The sequence below is a fragment of the Pecten maximus genome, chromosome 8, assembly GCF_902652985.1.
Source record: "Pecten maximus chromosome 8, xPecMax1.1, whole genome shotgun sequence".
NCBI lineage: Eukaryota > Metazoa > Mollusca > Bivalvia > Pectinida > Pectinidae > Pecten > Pecten maximus.
Window position 1 is genome coordinate 45,245,896 of NC_047022.1, and position 25,114 is coordinate 45,271,009.

General features: G+C 38.6%; 2 protein-coding genes across 3 annotated transcripts in view; one reads left to right on the plus strand and one right to left on the minus strand.

The window, feature by feature from the left end:
• The first annotated feature begins 74 nt into the window (after window positions 1-74).
• LOC117333665 lies at window positions 75-8,718 on the plus strand. The gene is made up of 4 exons (XM_033893074.1): window positions 75-331; window positions 3,178-3,235; window positions 4,981-5,086; window positions 6,020-8,718. The coding sequence occupies exons 1-4, from the start codon at window positions 279-281 to the stop codon at window positions 6,292-6,294; spliced, it is 492 nt and encodes a 163-aa protein (XP_033748965.1). The 5' UTR covers window positions 75-278; the 3' UTR covers window positions 6,295-8,718.
• A 784-nt stretch (window positions 8,719-9,502) lies between these two features.
• Window positions 9,503-25,114, minus strand: part of LOC117333663 (putative RNA-binding protein EEED8.10) — a 41,368-nt gene continuing 25,756 nt past the window's right edge. For both annotated transcript variants that reach the window (XM_033893072.1, XM_033893071.1), the window contains 7 exons: window positions 24,289-24,332; window positions 22,047-22,126; window positions 21,425-21,530; window positions 20,409-20,499; window positions 15,180-15,323; window positions 12,422-12,535; window positions 9,503-10,113 (listed from right to left, as the gene is read on the minus strand). In XM_033893072.1, coding sequence (XP_033748963.1) covers window positions 9,908-10,113; window positions 12,422-12,535; window positions 15,180-15,323; window positions 20,409-20,499; window positions 21,425-21,530; window positions 22,047-22,126; window positions 24,289-24,332 — 785 coding nt within the window. In that variant the 3' untranslated portion in view covers window positions 9,503-9,907. The remainder of the gene's footprint in view (window positions 10,114-12,421; window positions 12,536-15,179; window positions 15,324-20,408; window positions 20,500-21,424; window positions 21,531-22,046; window positions 22,127-24,288; window positions 24,333-25,114) is intronic.

Genomic DNA, 25,114 nt, shown 5'->3' on the forward strand with positions numbered 1-25,114 from the left:
TGTAAAATAATGAAAACGTAATACACTTACCAAACGGTAACTAAGGATCAATTTACTAACGTTGCTAAGGGAAACAGAGACAGTTATCCGCCTTTCGTGCTAACTTGTACTAGGTTGGGGTGTCAACGATAAATGATTATAAATAACGAATAATTAATTGATAAATCACACATTAAAACACGAGTGAATCGTGGATAATTACGTTATGTCAGTAGTAAATCACTAAATGTCGACTGTTATTGTGTGAAGAACGTAAGCGACCTCAGTGCGTACCCGTGATGGCTTCCACTACCCAGTTTCTGTCAATACCAGCCAGTCAGCCTAAGCAATGGTAAGTCTGTGGTCATATGTATACCTATGTAAATATCTGGTTTTATGCTTAGAAACCAACTTGATTTATTTGTAGGGAAAAATGTAAAAAAAATCAATTATGACCGAACACTAAATCGATTTGTACTGCATATGAGTAAGGTTACATTGTAAATATACCTGACAAGAGACAAATAATAATAATAATATCAAGCACGCATCAGGATAAGTAAGAGGAATGGAGACATAAGATTATAATGTTAATAGACATTATTTTAAACAAAACATTTGTACGAGTTACTGTGACAAATGCACTCTAACCTTTGAGATCTGTCACAGTTTACAGAAGAGTTACTTGTACAGGAATATTATTATATTTATTCTAATTTCATATTGTGAATAAAATATGAATAAAACAAATGTCTATACCGTCTAGATCTGCTTACCTCCCAACAGATTTAATTCGCTATTTTGTAACCCTGGTAAATACTAGCCGCAATATACCGCTCAGCTAGAGAGATCTTCTCTTTAGCTCGATCGGTTGAGCGGGAGACTAGTAAGCCAGTGGTCCCGGGTTCGATCCTTAACGGAGGCAGTGATTTAAATTTATATAATTCCTGTGCTCTGTTACAATGGCGCCCATGTAGGGACCCGGGAAAAATACTCAGGAATGCTCCACAAGCATCGCTGTTACCCCTGGAAACTCGAGGACAAGTTCTTTCCTTGAGGGGGAGTATGTAACCCTGGTAAATACTAGCTGCAATATACCGCTCGGCTAGAGAGATCTTCTCTTTAGCTCGATCGGTTGAGCGTAAGACTAGTAAGCGAGAGGTCCCGGGTTCGATCCCTAGCGGAGGCAGTGATTTAAATTTATATAATTCCTGCGCTCTGTTACAATTTTATTAGTTGCACCATGGAGTCTTAAAATTTCAATACGGAATAGTGACATACATTTATATGAAAGTTGTATGTAGTGATACAGTCGCCTTCAAGCTTCGTGCTAGGGGGAATTTCCCTTTAGCCCCGTCAGTAGAGTGGCGGACGAGTAAGCCTAGGTCGTGGGTTCAAACCCCAGAGGAGGCACACTACTTGCTTTCCTGTTAAACGTTGGTGTTATTGACCACTCCATGTGGATGCTATAGGAGGTTAACATTTGGTGCCATTGACCACTCCATGTGGATGCTATAGGAGAATGAGAGGCTTCACTGGAGATAATACCTGGGTTATATTAACTAATGAGTGTTCAGGGACAACAGTCATTTGTAAAGAGGGGAGTAGTATGGCAGATTTAAAATGTAAAATAGTGTTCATAGTGATGTGGTAGCTGTCCTCATTTCTCGCTAGGAGGAATTGCCCTGTAGCTCATGCCATAAAGTGTCTGACCAGAAAGTTGAGGGTCGCGGGTTTGCATCCTGATTGAGGCAAACAACACGCTTTCCTGTTACATTTGGTGCCATTGACCAGTACAAGTGGAGGCTATATGAGAATGAGAGGCTTTGATAGAGAGAATGAGAGGCTTTGATAGATAACTAACCTGAGTTGATGAGTGTTCGAGGGCAAACACATCTGAAAAGGGTGGAGTAGAGTGGCGGGCTTTGTGTACACTGTGCATAGTGATATGGTCTACAGCTTTTCACTAGCTCAGTAGAGTGGCGGACCAGTAATATTTAATAAAGCAACATGTACAGTTAACATTACGTAGTTATGTACACATCCTGTTCGTATTTATTAGTCCCTGGCTGTGCTGAAGCCCTGTCTGTAGAAACTTGTAAATATATATATTTGTATTGGGTCCCCCTCATGTGAGAAGATATATATACATATTATGTTTGTCAATTAGTAAATCCAGGTGTAAACAGGAACAATAGGCATGTAGTCACTCCCACGGTAAGACCCCTCATGTTTACTCCAACATTAAGACCCCTCATGTTTACTCCAACATTAAGACCCCTCATGTTTACTCCAACATTAAGACCCCTCGTGTTTACTCCCACGGTAAGACACCTCGTGTTTACTCCCACGGTATGACCCCTCGTGTTTACTCCCACGGTAAGACCCCTCGTGTTTACTCCCACGGTAAGACCCCTCGTGTTTACTCCCACAGTAAGACCCCTCATGTTTACTCCCACGGTAAGACCCCTCGTGTTTACTCCCACGGTAAGACCCCTCGTGTTTACTCCCACGGTAAGACCCCCGGTGTTTACTCCCACGGTAAGACCCCTCGTGTTTACTCCCAAGGTAAGACCCCTCGTGTTTACTCCCACAGTAAGACACCTCGTGTTTACTCCCACGGTAAGACCCCTCGTGTTTACTCCCAAGGTAAGACCCCTCGTGTTTACTCCCAAGGTAAGACCCCTCGTGTTTACTCCCACGGTAAGACCCCTCGTGTTTACTCCCACGGTAAGACCCCTCGTGTTTCTCCCACGGTAAGACCCCTCGTGTTAACTTCCATCGTGAAACCCCTCGGGCACTTTCATCGGGGTCAGCAAGAGAAATTTATAGAAGTTTATATAACCTGTTTCATAACTTTATTTTATTGAAAAAATGTTAAATGTGAAAACAAAATCAGAATTGAGATATAAAGTCATATTCATGGTACCAATAAATAGTGTCTAGAATGCAATGACTTTCCATCTCAGTTCTAATAGAGAAAATAATATCTGATAGTCTTAAAGCGTCACCTGATCACAGCATAAAACCTATAAAAATATATGGTATCAACACCAAATAGTCTTCAATTTTCTCTATTCTGACATTCTTGAACTTCAAAGAGAAAAGAAAAAAGTGTAAAATACCCACTAAAATATAATGATGTTATTGTTAGTGACGATGTTGTTGACTGATGATTTGCCTTATATTTTTTATTAGGCAGGCTGATCTCTACTCCTGGAAGAGGTACCACTCCAGTAGTCCAGATATAGCACATGTGAGTCATTGCAATTTTGTATGTATAACATCACATGAAAAAATGTCAAAAAAAAAAAAAAAAAATGCAACAAACTTATTCAAAGTACCTGGATTACTTTTTGTTTATATGGGTTACTCACAAAAGTATTTATCACACCATTAACCGATTAGATTGATTCATATAATGCAGTAGTTGAACACAAGCAGTTCATTTTTCCTTTTGGTGATTTTTAAGGAAGTTATGTCCCTTTACCAAGATTGGTGGTGCACAATTTATATTACAAATAATTGCTCATACTTGCCAACTTTCCCGATTTAGTCGGGAATTTCCCGATTCCAGACTCCCTGCCCCGTCTCCCGATCGTATAGATAAAACATAGTGTATTCTCCCGATTTTGGAGAATATGTCTTGATAACCCCGTATGGAGCCCCTATTCATCTTGTTAGTTTGATTTAGGCCTATGACAGGTAACGCTTGCTGGCTAGTGAAAGACGTGTGGGGCATTGGTCTGTGAACTGACCTGCTTACAGACCGTAACGAAATTCTGACACTTCACTGACTGCAAGGGTGACAATACCCCGATAAATAAACAATTAATTAAAACCAATTAAGCTGAGGACGCGTGGTGATGGTTTTGTAGCAGGTCAGTCATGGTTGATTAAACGCTTGTAAATGGCTTCGTATACTGCCTTTGATGTCAAGCGCATAAACGACCTCTACTTGACAGTATATCTCGGACAGAAAAAGTGAAAACAACACTGGCAATGTTATCAACGGAGTATCAAATTTGACAGATTACTTATTGAAATTTTAACTACATTTAAACATTGGCTGATCTTTAGATAATTAGCACAAGGAAATAAATTCACAATAACGACCATATAGACCGAAGGCCTGGTTACCGGTAGGTAACGTCGTTTCAATCACCGTAGCATCAGCATACTTAGTTTCAATTAGCAGAGACTTATTTTGGCAGAAACTTTCCCAATTCACATTTTGAAAGACAAAAACATGTCCACAAATACTCACTTTCTTAAACTAAATACTGTCATGTTGAAACTTTGAATTTAAGTACATATGTATCAGTCCCCACCTACAAAGTACTGAGTTGTAAGCCTAAATTGATTACAACTGCTGGTACAGCCCTTTTTTTTTTTTTTTTTTTGAAATTTCATTCAGATATTATATTGTACTCTAGATATTTATCGTGACATTTTAGGTATTTTCTTTTGAAGTTTACTGCTGGAGAGAAATTAAAGCTTGATAGAAGGTGATATCATTGTGATAATTTGCATTTAATTGACTGACATCTATCTTACAACATAATTTTCATAACATATCTACCTGGTGAGTTAAATCATTTCCAGAAATAATTAAAAATGATGTAATTTTGCAGCTATTTTTTTGTAACATGTTGCTTATATAATTATCTTTCCAAACTTGAATAAAAAAGATCATTGGCCAAGCTTGAAATAAGTTTTCCCCCCCTTTTTTTCAGTGAGGGAAGGAAGTTTAAGTGTTCATGCAAGGAATTTATTTTCCAATAGCAAATTATCTCCCCTTAGTTTTTGTTTGCTAAATGTGTCGCGCGTGAAATGTGTTTTCCGGTCAAAAATGTCGCTCACGCACTTTCTCCCCCATGAGAATTTTAAAAAGTTGGCAAGTATGATTGCTATATAGCTGTAATTAAGTGCTAGTTTTAGAATCTACTTTGAAATACCTATCAAATGCTGTATGACCATTATACTCTCTCCTGATAACAGAATGGCTGGCAGAAGTGGGGTGGACCCCATCCTGACTGGTATGCCAGGAAGTCGTCCTCACAACACCCGGACTGGTTCAACAGGAACATCAATACCATCAGGAGATGTAAATTAGTTTTACAGACAGCAGTTTTAGATCCTGCTATCATATAATTTGTCTCGTCGCCCACCAACATTTATTTAAGGAGAGAACTTTCAATAGACTATGCCTGCATGATGTTAAATTCTATTGATGGTTCTTTTCTGTCAAAAAAAAAATTTGTTCAAATTCAAAAATTCTAATTATCCCATAACTTCCGGTACATACTGACAAGTTCCTCTCTTCTACATAAGGATCACCACAGTTAAGATGTTTTTTCAGATATGAATCCATCAACAATAGCATGTATATTACAACCTATATTTAGATATTTTTATAATGACTTGGAATCAAGTCTGAAGTTTAAAACCTGTCTAATGATTCAGTTGTAGTATTGTCTAAAACCTGTCTAATGATTCAGGTGTAGTATTGTGTAATGATTCAGGTGTAGTATTGTGTAATGGTTCAGGTGTAGTATTGTGTAATGATTCAGGTGTAGTATTGTGTAATGATTCAGGTGTAGTATTGTCTAATGATTCAGGTGTAGTATTGTGTAATGGTTCAGGTGTAGTATTGTGTAATGATTCAGGTGTAGTATTGTGTAATGATTCAGGTGTAGTATTGTGTAATGATTCAGGTGTAGTATTGTCTAAAACCTGTCTAATGATTCAGGTGTAGTATTGTGTAATGATTCAGGTGTAGTATTGTGTAATGATTCAGGTGTAGTATTGTGTAATGATTCAGGTGTAGTATTGTGTAATGATTCAGGTGTAGTATTGTCTCAAACCTGTCTAATGATTCAGGTGTAGTATTGTCTAATGATTCAGGTGTAGTATTGTCTAATGATTCAGGTGTAGTATTGTCTAATGATTCAGGTGTAGTATTGTCTAATGATTCAGGTGTAGTATTGTCTAAAATGATTCAGAAAATACATCCCAATCCTGTAATTGTGTTTCACAGCTGATTACAAAAAGGTCAACTGGCACTATGAGCGGCCATCCAAGCCAACAAGTCGGACGCACGATGACTTTGTACCCTACACAAACGAGGTGATGCAGAAGGATGTCCTACGCCCAATGCCCCATAACAAGTCGTACCAGGGCAGGTTCACTTTTAAACAGCCATACCCTATGGAGATTCCCATGCCCAAGTGGGGTCTGTACAATCCACCTCACTATGAAGAACCAATCAGAATCGATCATTTCCCTCCTATTAAGTACGACGGATACAAGTGAGAAATGGACAGGATATTTATTTGTGTTGTAAAAAAGCAGGATATTCGTGATCAGCTCCCAAATGATGTCCAATTGTCGTGGAGTTTATGTAACATTTAAAAACTGTCAATGTTAATTATTAATCAGTAACGATGTGTTTAGGATGTCATTAAAGATACACAGTTCTACTTTTGATAAATTAATACTAGATTACGCCAAAACCAAAATTTTTATTGATCAACATTTTATAAGGACAACTTAAACAGCATCTGTCTTAAAAAAATTATGTTAATGATAGCAAATCCTGCATGTATAAGTTCTGATATATAGTATATGTGATATTTTATGTAGGTTTTATTTTATGTAGGGTTTTGTGATAATTGCATCATGTATGTCATAGATTGTATGATTGGATTAGAAAGATTTAAAATAGAAACAGTATGTTTAAATGAATAGTAAACTCATGGTTAAAATGAATTTAGAATAGATAGTAAACCTGTGGTTTCATTCAATATAAGATTAATAGTAAACTTATGGTTTAATTCAATTTAAGATAACTTTCCTATTTTGAATGATATACAAGATTTGTAATGTTTGTATATATGGCCACATCATCTGTTGGATATATCTTTCTAATACCTGTTTTTACTGAGTTTTGTTAATTTTACAGCTTTGAGACTGAATATTTATCACAAATAACCAACCTGGTTATTGAACTTCACTATCTACAGTACAAATAACTGATGTGATTTTTTTTTTCTGTGCAACTTCCACTTCCAAGCTTAGGTGTTGAAAATGTGAATACAAAAGTTATTAAGTCTACCAGAGACCTATATACTATTTAATATAGGTCTCTGAGTCTACACACTTCAAAAATCCTCAGAGAAATTCTCAAGTTTTACCTAAAGGATATATTATTTATGGTACCAAGATTTAAATTTTTCTTTTCAAATTCCAGTCAACATTTCATTTCAATAGAACACAAATTGATTTGGTTCAATATTTTATAAACTGCTTTTATGAAAAGGATTCTCAATGATGACATTCTGTGTCTATAAATAGCTCTATGATGATATTCTACCTGTGTCTATAAATAGCTCTTTGATGACATTCTACCTGTGTCTATAAATAGCTCTATGATGACATTCAACCTGTACTTTCACTTTGTTTGATACACACCTGTTACTTTTATTGACACCTGTCTTTGTTTTTGTGTCCCTAGTCTAATAATTAATTTACCTTTATACATATATCTATTTATATATTAATACAAATTCTATTTCTATTGTGTGACTATTCATTTAATATTATATCAAATTTACGTAAATATTTTTTTATCTCTCTTAATATTCGACAGATTTTTATATTATTTGTGTGACGATCTATTCATTAAGATTAATCTTTAACATAGATATATATATATGTTATCTATTAAAATTGGACAGATTTTGTTTGTCTAATTTTCAATATAAAGTATTTTTCATCTCTATTACGTTGTCCTGCTGCCTCCAGAATTTCAGGTCGAAATTATTTATTGGAAATTAGATTGTTGATCCCTCAGTTTTGTTCCTGGTGAAACCTACAACCAGATTGTTAGAGTTAACTTTTGTTTTTGTTTTTGTTGAGTCATGATTATTGATATTTATTTCTACATGTAAGTGTGCAGTCTTAGAAATGGTGATCTAACTGAAATAACCTGTTCATGGCTTCGTTTCTATGTACTGTTTAGGTGTAGCACAGACTGCAAAGATGTATGTTAAAGTACACTATTAACATTTAAATTCTGGTAAATAGAGGTACTTAATTTTGTGAAGGGTCTATTTTTACAGCTGCTAGTGCATATGAAGATCAAATTTGTTGTTACATTGGTAAGATAAGATATGGTGTTACATCGGTAAGATAAGATATGGTGTTACATCGGTAAGATAAGATACGGTGTTACATCGGTAAGATAAGATATGGTGTTACATCGGTAAGATAAAATATGGTGTTACATCGGTAAGATAAGATATGGTGTTACATCGGTAAGATAAGATATGGTGTTACATCGGTAAGATAAAATACAGTGTTACATCGGTAAGATAAGATATGGTGTTACATCGGTAAGATAAAATACAGTGTTACATCGGTAAGATAAGATATGGTGTTACATCGGTAAGATAAGATATGGTGTTACATCGGTAAGATAAGATATGGTGTTACAGTGATAGTTACAAAGTTTTATGTCCCAAACATAACAGGGGACTGCTATCAGCCTTGTTCCTCATTAACACGCTGAGAGTTTGATAAATCTTTTATTTCCACAACTTAAGTCATTTATTCAAAAGTGTCTGATAAAACAAAATTACCAATGATTCCTTTAGTGCTGTTTTTGATTCTCAAATAGATGATTTGAAATGTTGGTAATGTATCCAATAGTTTCGAAGAAGCTCTGTAATTTAGTTTACATTGAACTTCTTTGCCTACTAACAGTTTTGTAGAACAGTATGTTTACGCATTTTTAATTTTGTAAGGATGTTTTACCTACACTCAGTACCCATCACTGCTACTATTTATTGTTTATCTCCAGAATATCTGCAATCATCTTTTTATCATTGTTGTTTAACGAGTTTATCATCAACACTGTAATGCAACTTTGTGAACATTGTTTTAAACTTTATAGTTTTGTTTTAACTCAAGTGTTAATTTTATTTTTTGATTGTTTTGACGTTATTAGAAGAGAAAAATATTGAACATTCCTGACTTGGTACTTGCCTACAACTGTAGTTAAAGAAACTGTTGTTTATTTTATCGTTGTGTTTTGATTACTTTTGATTGTATTGTTAGCTTTCGATAGTGAAGGGAAACACTTACAAACCTTCAGTCTGCTTCACATGATATGGATCAAGGGTTTGTTGAAAATCTTTGTGAAAATGTCAAGGTATATACATAAATAGCTTTTCTAAACATCAACTTAATTAAAAGTTTATTTTCACCTAAGGGATCACATACTGAGTATTTTTAATTGATACAGTCTGAAATACCTACAGGGAAATTTGAAGAATGGTGTACCAGGTATTATAAATATATCGATTACTTATCTCATCACTATCACCTGGCAATTGAGGCAGACCTCCTTAAAGGTGGTAATTAGGTAGTGCTGTAATCTAGAATCCAGTAAATATATAGATTATTAGTTAACAAATATTCATATATTGCTTTATTGATCAGTAAAATAATTCAATAATAAAAATGATTTTATTCATATATTTGTTTATTTTATTTGGTCTCAATCCTACATAAATGTCTGAAAGTTTCAGAAAACTTAACAATAAAATGAAAAAACAATCGGCTTACATAATGTATGTTTAAAATTCTGTCATGATTCACAGAGAGAACTCTAACACCTTATCATCTTATCCGACAAGCATTCTCCGCCTCTCCAAACATCTTACACTTAAACATTGATCATCCAAGATTTCTCTTTCTTCTCGTCTATGCAGTTTGTTATGTGTTAAGATGATTTTATAGGCAAAAAGTCTGTAAGATAAGATAATTTATATGAACACTGGTGACCTCTTTTCTCCTGTGTTGGTGTGTGATAAAGTATTAAAAAACACTGGAAAGTCCTCATCTCCCTGAAGGTAGAAACGACTCAGAACATGGACCATCTCTCTTCCTCAAGGGGATCGTCCCCAATAAGGTAATCATCACAGTCAAACCCGTCAAGTTCAGGATCACCCCATTCTGTGTCGGATGTGATTTCGGCCCCGGCGGCCATGACAGACTGGTAGTGTTTCATCCCTGGTGACACTGCTTCACTCTCTAACTCCTCCTCCTCCTCATCACTACTGCTCTCTTCTGTAAAAACATGTTATAATCATTCAAGTCATCCACAAGGCCCGTGATAACCCTGGTATAAGGTTCATCAACGTAACGTACAGGTACACTACAACACATTGTCTCTAAGTCAGGTCTCCATGTCAACATAAAATACAGGTACACTACAACACATTGTCTCTAAGTCAGGTCTCCATGACAACATACAATACAGGTACACTACAACACATTGTCTCTAAGTCAGGTCTCCATGTCAACATAAAATACAGGTACACTACAACACATTGTCTCTAAGTCAGGTCTTCATGTCAACATACGATACAGGTACACTACAACACATTGTCTCTAAGTCATGTCTCCATGTCAACATACAATACAGGTACACTACAACACATTGTCTCTAAGTCAGGTCTCCATGTCAACATACAATACAGGTACACTACAACACATTGTCTCTAAGTCAGGTCTACCTGGAGTACGATTGAAGTCTTACCTGGTGGTAACATGACCTCCCAGTCTACCTGGAGTACGATTGTAGTCTTACCTGGTGGTAACATGATCTCCCGGTCTACCTGGAGTACGAGTGTAGACTTACCTGGTGGTAACATGATCTCCCGGTCTACCTGGAGTACGATTGAAGTCTTACCTGGTGGTAACATGATCTCCCGGTCTACCTGGAGTACGATTGAAGTCTTACCTGGTGGTAACATGATCTCCCGGTCTACCTGGAGTACGAGTGTAGACTTACCTGGTGGTAACATGATCTCCCGGTCTACCTGGAGTACGAGTGTAGACTTACCTGGTGGTAACATGATCTCCCGGTCTACCTGGAGTACGATTGAAGTCTTACCTGGTGGTAACATGATCTCCCGGTCTACCTGGAGTACGATTGAAGTCTTACCTGGTGGTAACATGATCTCCCGGTCTACCTGGAGTACGAGTGTAGACTTACCTGGTGGTAACATGATCTCCCGGTCTACCGGGAGTACGATTGAAGTCTTACCTGGTGGTAACATGATCTCCCGGTCTACCTGGAGTACGAGTGTAGACTTACCTGGTGGTAACATGATCTCCCGGTCTACCTGGAGTACGATTGAAGTCTTACCTGGTGGTAACATGATCTCCCGGTCTACCTGGAGTACGAGTGTAGACTTACCTGGTGGTAACATGATCTCCCGGTCTACCTGGAGTACGAGTGTAGACTTACCTGGTGGTAACATGATCTCCCGGTCTACCTGGAGTACGATTGAAGTCTTACCTGGTGGTAACATGATCTCCCGGTCTACCTGGAGTACGAGTGTAGACTTACCTGGTGGTAACATGATCTCCCGGTCTACCTGGAGTACGAGTGTAGACTTACCTGGTGGTAACATGATCTCCCGGTCTACCTGGAGTACGAGTGTAGACTTACCTGGTGGTAACATGATCTCCCGGTCTACCTGGAGTACGAGTGTAGACTTACCTGGTGGTAACATGATCTCCCGGTCTACCTGGAGTACGAGTGTAGACTTACCTGGTGGTAACATGATCTCCCGGTCTACCTGGAGTACGAGTGTAGACTTACCTGGTGGTAACATGATCTCCCGGTCTACCTGGAGTACGAGTGTAGACTTACCTGGTGGTAACATGATCTCCCGGTCTACCTGGAGTACGATTGAAGTCTTACCTGGTGGTAACATGATCTCCCGGTCTACCTGGAGTACGATTGAAGTCTTACCTGGTGGTAACATGATCTCCCGGTCTACCTGGAGTACGAGTGTAGACTTACCTGGTGGTAACATGATCTCCCGGTCTACCGGGAGTACGATTGAAGTCTTACCTGGTGGTAACATGATCTCCCGGTCTACCTGGAGTACGAGTGTAGACTTACCTGGTGGTAACATGATCTCCCGGTCTACCTGGAGTACGATTGAAGTCTTACCTGGTGGTAACATGATCTCCCGGTCTACCTGGAGTACGAGTGTAGACTTACCTGGTGGTAACATGATCTCCCGGTCTACCTGGAGTACGAGTGTAGACTTACCTGGTGGTAACATGATCTCCCGGTCTACCTGGAGTACGAGTGTAGACTTACCTGGTGGTAACATGATCTCCCGGTCTACCTGGAGTACGAGTGTAGACTTACCTGGTGGTAACATGATCTCCCGGTCTACCTGGAGTACGAGTGTAGACTTACCTGGTGGTAACATGATCTCCCGGTCTACCTGGAGTACGATTGAAGTCTTACCTGGTGGTAACATGATCTCCCGGTCTACCTGGAGTACGAGTGTAGACTTACCTGGTGGTAACATGATCTCCCGGTCTACCTGGAGTACGAGTGTAGACTTACCTGGTGGTAACATGATCTCCCGGTCTACCTTGAGGTGAGGCATTGACAGGTTATACATGTTTAATGTTATGCTGCTGCCTGATGTGTCTAGGTGTTCCGGCTCCACAGACGTGCCTGTTGGAATCGAACATTAGTAACTGTATGTATGAACAGTTATATGTAGAAGCTACCTCCTTTTCCCTTCTTTCACTCTTCCTTCAAAACATTTAATAACTTTATATAACATTATATAGCAGGAGCAACCTGCAATTGTAATAATCCAAAATGGCCATATTCTTTGTCATCCATAAAGTTCTTTCAATCAGGCTTGTATGCACAACTGGATACCAAGGGGAACTTCTAAATTCAGGGAGAATGACCCTTTGTAGCCATGTAGAAATTATCCTGTACAGAAAGTATCAGTTTAATCGGAAAAAATAAACTCAAGTTATTGAATGGAAATAATTTTCTATATTTAGCAACAGTGACCTTGATCTTTGACACACAAAAGCAATCCGAAGCAAGCATTTTCAAAAAGAAAGCACTGTATAAAGTTTGCACTCAATTGGCCCAAAGGAAACCCATATTACTGAAAGGAAACTGATTTTCTATTTACATGTATATTAACAGCAACCTTGACTTCTGACCTTTGATGTTGAAAAGTAATCCCAGCAAGAACTTCCAATAAGGAAGCACTGTACAGTGTTTGAGGTAGATCACTTTGAAGCAGGGGGGGGGGGGGGGGGGGGGGGTTGAGGCCCCAAAACCTTTTCACCATGGGTGTCTTTGATGAAAATACTAGTACAATTCCTTTGATTGAAAATTTGCTTTAAGAACACGGACTGTAATCATGAATATCTCAAGTGCCACTTGTTCATGAAAATATGAAATACCTTGATTACATGTGATACCCATATAGGTGAAGCAGCTAACACGGACTGTAATCATGAATATCTCAAGTGCCACTTGTTCGTGAAAATATGAAATACCTTGATTACATGTGATACCCATATAGGTGAAGCAGCTAACACCTTAAATCTATACACTAACACTTATCTTATTGTCAGATTAAAACAAGAGTTCCACGGAATATACACTAACACTTATCTTATTGTCAGATTAAAACAAGAGTTCCACGGAATATACACTAACACTTATCTTATTGTCAGATTAAAACTAGAGTTCCACGGAATATACACTAACACTTATCTTATTGTCAGATTAAAACAAGAGTTCCACGGAATATATACTAACACTTATCTTATTGTCAGATTAAAACAAGAGTTCCACGGAATATATACTAACACTTATCTTATTGTCAGATTAAAACAAGAATTCCACAGAAATGGATGTTGCCTGCAAAGAAAGTTGGGTTATCGTAAGAAAACAAGTTTTCTATCTAAGTAACAGTGACCTTGACCTTCAGACCTGAAAAGTAATCCCAATCAAGTACTTTTGGTAAGGTAGATCTGTGATAAGTTTGAGTTTGATAGGTCAAGGGAACTGGAGTTATGGCACGGAAACCTCTGCGCAGGTGATGCCGCAACTGCCAACACTGACGCCAACAAAGTGATATCTATATATTTTCATACCATTTTCATTTTTCTAATTGATTCCCATTAATAACAATAGTTGCTCTACTTACCCCCAAGGACAATGGTGAGAAGTTTGGAATTTTCGCTCTACTTACCCCTAAGGACAATGGTGAGAGGTTTGGAATTCTCACTCTAGTTACCCCCCAGGACAATGGTGAGAAGTTTGGAATTCTCCCTGTACTTACCCCCCCAGGACAATGGTTAGAGGTTCTAGTTACCCCCCAGGACAATGGTGAGAGGTTCTAGTTACCCCCCAGGACAATGGTGAGAAGTTTGAAATTCTCCCTGTACTTACCCCCCCAGGACAATGGTGAGAAGTTTGGAATTGTCACTGTACTTACCCCCCAGGACAATGGTGAGAGGTTCTAGTTACCCCCCAGGACAATGGTGAGAGGTTTGGAATTCTCACTCTAGTTACCCCCCAGGACAATGGTGAGAGGTTTGGAATTCTCCCTGTACTTACCCCCCAGGACAATGGTGAGAGTTTGGAATTCTCACTGTACTTACCCCCCAGGACAATGGTGAGAGGTTTGAAATTCTCCCTGTACTTACCCCCCAGGACAATGGTGAGAGTTTGGAATTCTCACTGTACTTACCCCCCAGGACAATGGTGAGAGTTTGGAATTCTCGCTGTACTTACCCCCCAGGACAATGGTTAGAGGTTTGGAATTGTCACTCTACTTACCCCCCAGGACAATGGTGAGAGGTTTGGAATTGTCACTCTACTTACCTCCCATGACAATGGTGAGAGGTTTGGAATTCTCGCTGTACTTACCCCCCAGGACAATGGTGAGAGGTTTGAAATTCTCCCTGTACTTACCCCCCCAGGACAATGGTGAGAGGTTTGGAATTCTCACTCTACTTACCCCCCCAGGACAATGGTGAGAGGTTTGGAATTCTCACTCTACTTACCCCCCAGGACAATGGTGAGAGGTTTGGAATTCTCACTCTAGTTACCCCCCAGGACAATGGTGAGAGGTTTGGAATTCTCACTGTATTTACCCCCCAGGACAATGGTGAGAGGTTTGGAATTCTCACTCTACTTACCCCCCCAGGACAATGGTGAGAAGTTTGGAATTGTCACTCTACTTACCCCCCAGGACAATGGTGAGAGGTTTGGAATTCTCACTCTACTTACCCCCCCAGGACAATGGTGAGAAGTTTGGAATTGTCACTGTACTTACCCCCAAGGACAATGGTGAGAGGTTTGGAATTCTCACCAGTGTGTGTAGCTATAAACCTTTCCACACTCTGGTTACTGATGTCAAAGTTACCACTGAGGTCAAGAAGCTCAAGGTCATAGCAAATGTCAGCAAAAGTCATCATGGCTGAAATAGCAATGAGTTAAAGAATTTTGTAGAATTATGGACTTTTTTAGTTACTTCATCACAAATAAAATAAACATCCAATACTATTGTAATCAGGACGCCTTCTGGTTCTTTTCTATTTGATAATTAAAAATGTCTATATTCATCATGTCAGTAATAAAAAATTCAGGAATCAAGGGGCCATAACTCTATAGAGAAATGAACAAAGGGCCATAACTCTATAGAGAAACAAGAAGCCCCTGGGCCTTAACGGTCATCTGACTCTAAATTAAAGACCCTTATAATATTGTAGTATGCATTCTCTGCAGGTTTAGTGGCACTGTTGGCCATGGTGGCCATCTTGGATTTCTGACCTACCTTAAACATAATAACACTTGGCCATGACCATCTCAGGATCATTTCTGGTAAGTTAGAGCCAAATCCCACGCCGTGGCTGCCATTTCAAAAGTTTTTACAAGGCCGAAAAATAACAAAACTTTGTTGGCTCCCCTTCCTTAACATCCTCACCAATTTCCAGCTCAATCGCACCAGTGGAACTGGAGAAGAAGTTTAAAATGTGTTTTTCAAGATGGCTGCCATGGCAGCCATCTTGGATTTCTGACTGACCTGATAAATAACAAAACTTGGCCAGAAACATCTCAGGATCATTTCTGGTAAGTTAAAGCTGAATCCCACTGGTGGAATTTGAGAAGAAGTTTGAAATAGGTATTGTTCAGGAAAACCATGATTGCGCAATCATTTTACAAAATGGCCACCATGGCTGCCATGTCAAAGTTTTTACGTGGCCAAAAAATAACAACACTTTGTTGCCTCTCTTTCCTTAGCAACCTCACCAATTTCCAGCTAAATGGCACCAGTGGAACTGGAGAAGAAGTTTAAAATGTGTTTTTCAAGATGGTTGCCATGACGGCCATCTTGGATTTCTGATCGACTTGAAAAATAACAACACTTGGTCAGGACTATCTCAGGATCATTTCTGGTAAGTAAGAGCTCAATCCCACTGGTGGAATTTGAGAAGAAGTTTGAAATAGGTGTTGTTCAGAAGAACCATGATTGCGCAAACATTTTACAAAATGGCTGCCGTGGCTGCAATGTCGAAGTTTTTATGAAGCCGAAAAATAACAACACTTTATTGGCTCTCCTTCCATAACATCCTCACCAATTTCTAGCTCAATCGCACCAGTGGAACTGGAGAAGAAGTTTAAAATGTATTTTTCAAGATGGTTGCCATGGCGGCCATCTTGGATTTCTGACCGACCTGAAAAATAACAACACTTCCTCAGGACCATCCCAGGATCATTTCAGGCAAGTTTCAGCTCAATCTCACGAGTGGAACTTGAGAAGAAGTTTCAAATGTGTTTTCAAAATGGCGGCCATGGCCGCCATCTTGGATTTCAGACTGACCCGAAAAATAACAACACTTGGTCAGGACCATCCAAGCATCATTTCAGGCAAGTTTCAGCTCAATCCCACTGGTGGAACTTGAGAAGAAGTTTGAAATGTGAAAAGTTTACGCACGGCGGACGGCGCACGGCAGACGGCGCACGACGACGGACGAAACATGATGACTATAGGTCATCCTGACCCTTCGGGTCAGATGACCTAATGAACACAGGGCCATAACGCTATAGAGAAATTAACAAAGGGCCATAACACTATAGACAAATGAACAAAGGGCGATAACTCTATAGAGAAATTAACAAAGGGCCATAACACTATAGAGAAATTAACAAAGGGTCATTACACTATAGAGAAATTAACAATAGGCCATTACACTATAGAGAAATGAACAAAGGGCCATAACTCTATAGTGAAACTAACAAAGGGCCATAACACTATAGACAAATGAACAAAGGGCCATAACTCTATAGACAAATGAACAAAGGGCCATAACTCTCTAGACTAATGAACAAAGGGCCATAACTCTATAGAGAAATTAACAAAGGGCCATAACACTATAGACAAATGAACAAAGGGCCATAACTCTATAGAGAAATTAACAAAGGGCCATAACACTATAGAGAAATTAACAAAGGGCCATTACACTATAGAGAAATGAACAAAGGGCCATAACTCTATAGAGAAATTAACAAAGGGCCATAACTTTATAGAGAAATTAACAAAGGGCCATAACACTATAGACTAATGAACAAAGGGCCATAACTCTATAGACTAATGAACAAAGGGCCATAACACTATAGACAAATGAACAAAGGGCCATAACTCTATAGAGAAATTAACAAAGGGCCATAACACTATAGAGAAATTAACAAAGGGCCATTACACTATAGAGAAATGAACAAAGGGCCATTACACTATAGAGAAATGAACAAAGGGCCATAACTCTATAGAGAAATGAACAAAGGGCCATAACTCTATCAAGAAATTAACAAAGGGCCATAACACTATAGACAAATGAACAAAGGGCCATAACTCTATAGACTAATGAACAAAGGGCCATAACTCTATAGACAAATGAACAAAGGGCCATAACTCTATAGACTAATGAACAAAGGGCCATAACTATATAGACAAATGAACAAAGGGCCATAACTCTATAGACAAATGAACAAAGGGCCATAACTCTATAGACTAATGAACAAAGGGCCATAACTCCAGGAATGAATAAATAAAAGGATGTAGCTATGAAATACCATATAGGAAGGATTCATATACAACAAATTGCACTACATGAGATCTACCAAAGGTGGTCTTTATAGACTGATATAGTGGAGACAGCTTTGGCAGGTTCAACTAGATACAACTATAACACTGACAGTATATACAACTATAACACTGACAGTATATACGACTATAACACTGACAGTATATACGACTATAACACTGACAGTATATACGACTATAACACTGACAGTATATACAACTATAACACTGACAGTATATACGACTATAACACTGACAGTATATACGACTATAACACTGACAGTATATACGACTATAACACTGACAGTATATACGACTATAACACTGACAGTATATACAACTATAACACTGACAGTATATACGACTATAACACTGACAGTATTTACAACTATAACACTGACAGTATATACGACTATAACACTGACAGTATATATATACAACTATAACACTGACAGTATATACGACTATAACACTGACAGTATATACGACTATAACACTGACAGTATATACGACTATAACACTGACAGTATATATATATACAACTATAACACTGACAGTATATACAACTATAACACTGACAGTATATACAACTATAACACTGACAGTATATACCACTATAACACTGACAGTATATACGACTATAACACTGACAGTATATACGACTATAACACTGACAGTATATACGACTATAACACTGACAGTATATACGACTATAACACTGACAGTATATACAACTATAACACTGACAGTATATACGACTATAACACTGACAGTATATATATACAACTATAACACTGACAGTATATACGACTATAACACTGACAGTATATACGACTATAACACTGACAGTATATACGACTATAACACTGACAGTATATATATACAACTATAACACTGACAGTATATACAACTATAACACTGACAGTATATACAACTATAACACAGACAGTATATACGACTATAACACTGACAGTATATACGACTATAACACTGACAGTATATACAACTATAACACTGACAGTATATACGACTATAACACTGACAGTATATACGACTATAACACTGACAGTATATACAACTATAACACTGACAGTATATACAACTATAACACTGACAGTATATACGACTATAACACTGACAGTATATACGACTATAACACTGACAGTATATACAACTATAACACTGACAGTAAGATTAATAGAATCTAACATGGGTCTGTTCCGTGTACATGGATATCTCAACCCGAGTGTAAGAGTTTGGCCAGTCAGCACCAGATAACCCTGTGAAGTATGTGAGAATAATAGAATCTTTCACCCTTTTTGGGGTGAGATATGGGAATCTCAACCCTAGGGGGGAGATTGTTAAATTCACAAACACGAGGCTTGCTGAGTGTTTGGGAACTTCACAATCTCCCCCAAAGGATTGAGACCCCCCCATCCCATCCCAAAAAGGGGTGAATGATTATTTTTCTCTTTCCCTGTGTTCCAATCGTGGCGTGAACCAAATCCAAACGAATATAAACAACAACATGTGGACGGCGGATGATAGTTGTGATAAGGCTGCAACAGACGCTTTACATCTTATGATGTTGATTTCACACAAATTTAGTTCCGATTAGCTTGTCAAAATGAACACCAAACACTCATTTAACTCTGGTAATTAATACTTATTTTAATTTCTTTTGTGAATGATACCGATGTTTAACACTCATCCTATCAGGGTCAGGTCATAGTGACGTCATCCTATCAGGGTCAGGTCATAGTGACGTCATCCTATCAGGGTCAGCTCATAGTGACGTCATCCTATCAGGGTCAGGTCATAGTGACGTCACCCTATCAGGGTCAGGTCATAGTGACGTCACCCTATCAGGGTCAGGTCATAGTGACGTCATCCTATCAGGGTCAGGTCATAGTGACGTCATCCTATCAGGGTCAGGTCATAGTGACGTCATCCTATCAGGGTCAGGTCATAGTGACCTCACCCTATCAGGGTCAGGTCATAGTGACGTCACCCTATCAGGGTCAGGTCAAAGTGACGTCACCCTATCAGGGTCAGGTCATAGTGACGTCACCCTATCAGGGTCAGGTCATAGTGACGTCACCCTATCAGGGTCAGGTCATAGTGACGTCACCCTATCAGGGTCAGGTCAAAGTGATGTCACCCTATCAGGGTCAGGTCATAGTGACGTCACCCTATCAGGGTCAGGTCATAGTGACGTCACCCTATCAGGGTCAGGTCATAGTGACGTCATCCTATCAGGGTCAGCTCATAGTGATGTCACCCTATCGAGAACAAGAGCACATTTGAAGAGCATGTGTAGCTTTTCTTTTCCCTAGGGTGAGATAAGAAAATCTCACCGCAGTAAAACTGCGGATATCCCTCTCTAGGGTAAGAGAACATCCTGTCAACCACTGTGGTTACCTTGATCTGTAATCCCAGAACAGACGCGGCCAATCAGTGTCTTTAACTTCCCCAGCCTGGTAGCCAGCGATTCCACACAGCTATCACTTACCTACAGATTTAATACAATACACAGCTATCACTTACCTACAGATATAATACAATACACAGCTATCACTTACCTACAGATTTAATACAATACACAGCTATCACTGATCTACAGATCACAAGACATTGTAATACAAGAAAATTATCAAATCAATCATTGTAATTTGAAAATAAATTACGGAAGATTATAAATTAAAATTATAATTCACAATTTTGGTTGACATTTGGCCATGGAAGATTCCTGCCAAATTTCATTGAATTTGGTTGAGTATATTTGGAGAAGAAGTCGAAAATGTAAATTGTTTACGACATACGATGGATGCCACTGGACAAAAGGCGATAGTCTTCGTCTCAGTCTTCGTTTCTGATCCAACTCAAAATTGAATCAACACAAATAAGGACCAAAGTAATCTACATAATTATGAAGTTTAAGAAAATCTTTCCAGTGTATCCAAGAAATAACACCAAAAAAATTAATCTGTCGCAACATTTCAGTATTTTCCCCCCAAACCAACCAAAACTTTAAACAGAAAAAAAATAAAATTCATGTGATCTGAAGGTTGTGTTAAGATGTCTATACTACAATGTAACTATACTCAAGGTTTGGTTTAATATTGAATACAGATGAGTAATATCCTTCCAGTGATTCCCATGAGATTAAATAACCAGGACTATTTACGCCAATGTTTACGACGGTCAAACACTAGATGGCCGACCATAGACCAAATCTAATTGGAGTATGATGACGATGGCCTTAAAAAACGGGGCAAAACAGCAGATCAAAACTGTAAGCACGGGTACACAACTAAGTGTACATGCGTGCTGGTTACATAATTCTGAAAAAGTTTTGATGACAACTGTCTGATATTGGTAGGTTAAAAATAGCAATCCAGGTAAAAAGTAAGATAAGGGATTCTAGTGAGACTTACATGTGACAGGTAACTGATGTTGAGGTACGATAGATCATAACACCGTGTTAAGGCCTGCAAACCCAGGTCAGTGACATGTTTGTAACAGCCAGATACATCTATGTGTCTGAAATATAAACGGACCTGATAAAAATAATATAAAAAATTCTAATTCAAACATTACTTCACTGCACAATGAATTTTAACCTGAATGTGATCTCCTGAATGTTTACATACACGAAGTGTTGATGCTAATTAATATCAGATATTAATGATTATAGATAGCTATCAAAACAATACTAATAAGACTGCATTTGAATCAGGAATATGATTTTATTAATGCGTCATTTGAAAAGATACATCCACTTATTTAGCTTGCATTCAATCTTAACTTTGTTTCGTTTTTAACTGCATCTCTGCATTTTGCATTGACCGCTACATTGACCAATTACATACTTCATCTTGACCTGTAACGCCACCTGTCGCATCATATCCGGGGCCAAAACAAAATTAGACCACTATGCCGAAAAATACTGGTAATACACCAGATACATTTCTACTGGATGCCCTGGGTAAGATTACAGTACATCACGGAATCGTCACACTGGACGCCCTGGTAATACTAGAATATGTGAAGACTTACGCTAGGTTAGGGCATCCTAAAGCACACTGGATTAAAATCTCATCATCAACAGTAGAATTCTGGGCAAAGCTGACTTCCTCCTGAAACATGACAGGTGGAACACATAACTTACATAACTTACGTCTCGAACCAAACAACCAATCTAACAAACTGACAAAAACAGCAACATAACTTACGTCTCGGACCAAACAACCACTCTAACAAACTGACAAAAACAGCAACATAACTTACATCTCAGACGTACCACACAACCACTCTAACAAACTGACGAAGACAGACATAACTTACGTCTCAGACGTACCTCACAACCACTCTAACAAACTGACGAGGACAGCGACATAACTTACATCTCAGACCAAACAACCACTCTAACAAACTGACGAAGACAGCAACATAACTTACGACTCGGACCAAACAATCACTCTAACAAACTGACAAAAACAGCAACATAACTTACGTCTCGGACCAAACTGACAAAGACAGACATAACTTACGTCTCGGAGCAAACAACCACTCTAACAAACTGACGAAGACAGACATAACTTACATCTCAGACCACACAACCACTCTAACAAACTGACGAAGACAGCAACATAACTTACGTCTCGGACCAAACAACCACTCTAACAAACTGACGAAGACAGCGACATAACTTACGTCTCAGACCAAACAACCACTCTAACAAACTGACAAAAACAGCAACATAACTTACGTCTCAGACCAAACAACCACTCTAACAAACTGACGAAGACAGACATAACTTATGTCTCAGACCAAACAATCACTCTAACAAACTGACGAAGACAGACATAACTTACGTCTCAGACCAAACACTCACTCTAACAAACTGACGAAGACAGACATAACTTACGTCTCAGACCAAACTATCACTCTAACAAACTGACGAAGACAGACATAACTTACGTCTCAGACCACACAACCACTCTAACAAACTGACGAAGACAGACATAACTTACATCTCAGACCAAACAACCACTCTAACAAACTGACGAAGACAGCAACATAACTTTCGTCTCAAACCAAACAACCACTCTAACAAACTGACAAAAACAGCAACATAACTTACGTCTCGGACCAAACAATCACTCTAACAAACTGACAAAAACAGCAACATAACTTACGTGTCGAACCAAACAACCACTCTAACAAACTGACGAAGACAGACATAACTTACGTCTGGGACCAAACAACCACTCTAACAAACTGACGAAGACAGCGACATAACTTATGTCTCAGACCAAACAACCACTCTAAAAAACTGACAAAAACAGCAACATAACTTACGTCTCGGACCAAACAACCACTCTAACAAACTGACAAAAACAGCAACATAACTTACGTCTCGGACCAAACAACCACTCTAACAAACTGACGAAGACAGCGACATAACTTACGTCTCAGACCAAACAACCACTCTAACAAACTGACGAAGACAGACATAACTTATGTCTCAGACCACAAAACCACACTAACAAACTGACAAAAACAGCAACATAACTTACGTCTCGGACCAAACAACCACTCTAACAAACTGACGAAGACGGACATAACTTACGACTCGGACCAAACAACCACTGTAACAAACTGACGAAGACAGCGACATAACTTACATCTCAGACCAAACAACCACTCTAACAAACTGACAAAAACAGCAACATAACTTACGTCTCGGACCAAACAACCACTCTAACAAACTGACGAAGACAGCGACATAACTTACGTCTCAGACCAAACAACCACTCTAACAAACTGACGAAGACAGACATAACTTATGTCTCAGACCACAAAACCACACTAACAAACTGACAAAAACAGCAACATAACTTACGTCTCGGACCAAACAACCACTCTAACAAACTGACGAAGACGGACATAACTTACGACTCGGACCAAACAACCACTGTAACAAACTGACGAAGACAGCGACATAACTTACATCTCAGACCAAACAACCACTCTAACAAACTGACAAAAACAGCAACATAACTTACATCTCAGACCAAACAACCACTCTGACAAAATGACTTAAAGGAAATGAAAATGTTTGATACGTGTAATTTTCAATGAGACAGAAAAATATCTGTCAGAAGAAATCCTTGATTATAAATTATGAAATGTTTTTAATTAACATGTCTTCGACAAACCTGAAAAATATCAACATTTTGCAGCACCTTTTGGAAACTGTTTTCCAGATTGTTAGAGATAGGTGATATATACTCACCAAACAAACCAATTGTCCAATCTTTTTCAGACCAGAAGTTGTAACTGAAATAGAAAATCAAAATGGAATGTTAAAATATTCAATCTAAATGTCGTTAATGAAAACATTTCATTTTACCTTTGTGTGGTGTAACAATTAAGAATATATTGAAGGTGGGGTTTCAAAATGGCCTAAGAAGCAGATATCTTTAATTAGCTTGTATGTGTTTTTGGTCGCTTCCAAACAGATATCTTTAATTAGCTTGTATGTATTATTGGTCGGTTCCAAACATATATCTTTAATTAGCTTGTATGTGTTTTTGGTTGCTTCCAAACAGATATATATAATTAGCTTGTATGTGTTATTGGTCGCTTCCAAACATGTACCTACGCATGCAAGAACATTGTGAGAACGGTAATGTATTAGGTCACCTACACACCTATCTCTCATTGTGAGAACGGTACGGTATTAGGTCACCTACACACCTGTCTCTCATCGTGAGAACGGTACGGTATTAGGTCACCTACACACCTGTCTCTCATTGTGAGAACGGTACTGTATTAGGTCACCTACACACCTATGTCTCATTGTGAGAACGGTACTGTATTAGGTCACCTACACACCTGTCTCTCATTGTGAGAACGGTATTTTATTGGGTCACCTACACACCTGTCTCTCATTATGAGAACGGTACTATATTAGGTCACCTACACACCTGTGTCTCATTGTGAGAACGGTACTGTATTAGGTCACCTACACACCTATCTCTCACTGTGAGAACGGTACTGTATTAGGTCACCTACACACCTATGTCTCATTGTGAAAACGGTACTGTATTAGGTCACCT

What these genes read in the sequence shown, in the direction of transcription:
- LOC117333665 (XM_033893074.1), top strand. Translation starts at nt 279, where the DNA reads ATGGCTTCCACTACCCAGTTTCTGTCAATACCAGCCAGTCAGCCTAAG. An exon ending in GCCAGTCAGCCTAAGCAATG is followed by an intron (nt 332 to 3,177) that starts GTAAGTCTGTGG and finishes ATTTTTTATTAG; the next exon opens with GCAGGCTGATCTCTACTCCT. An exon ending in CATCAATACCATCAGGAGAT is followed by an intron (nt 5,087 to 6,019) that starts GTAAATTAGTTT and finishes TGTGTTTCACAG; the next exon opens with CTGATTACAAAAAGGTCAAC.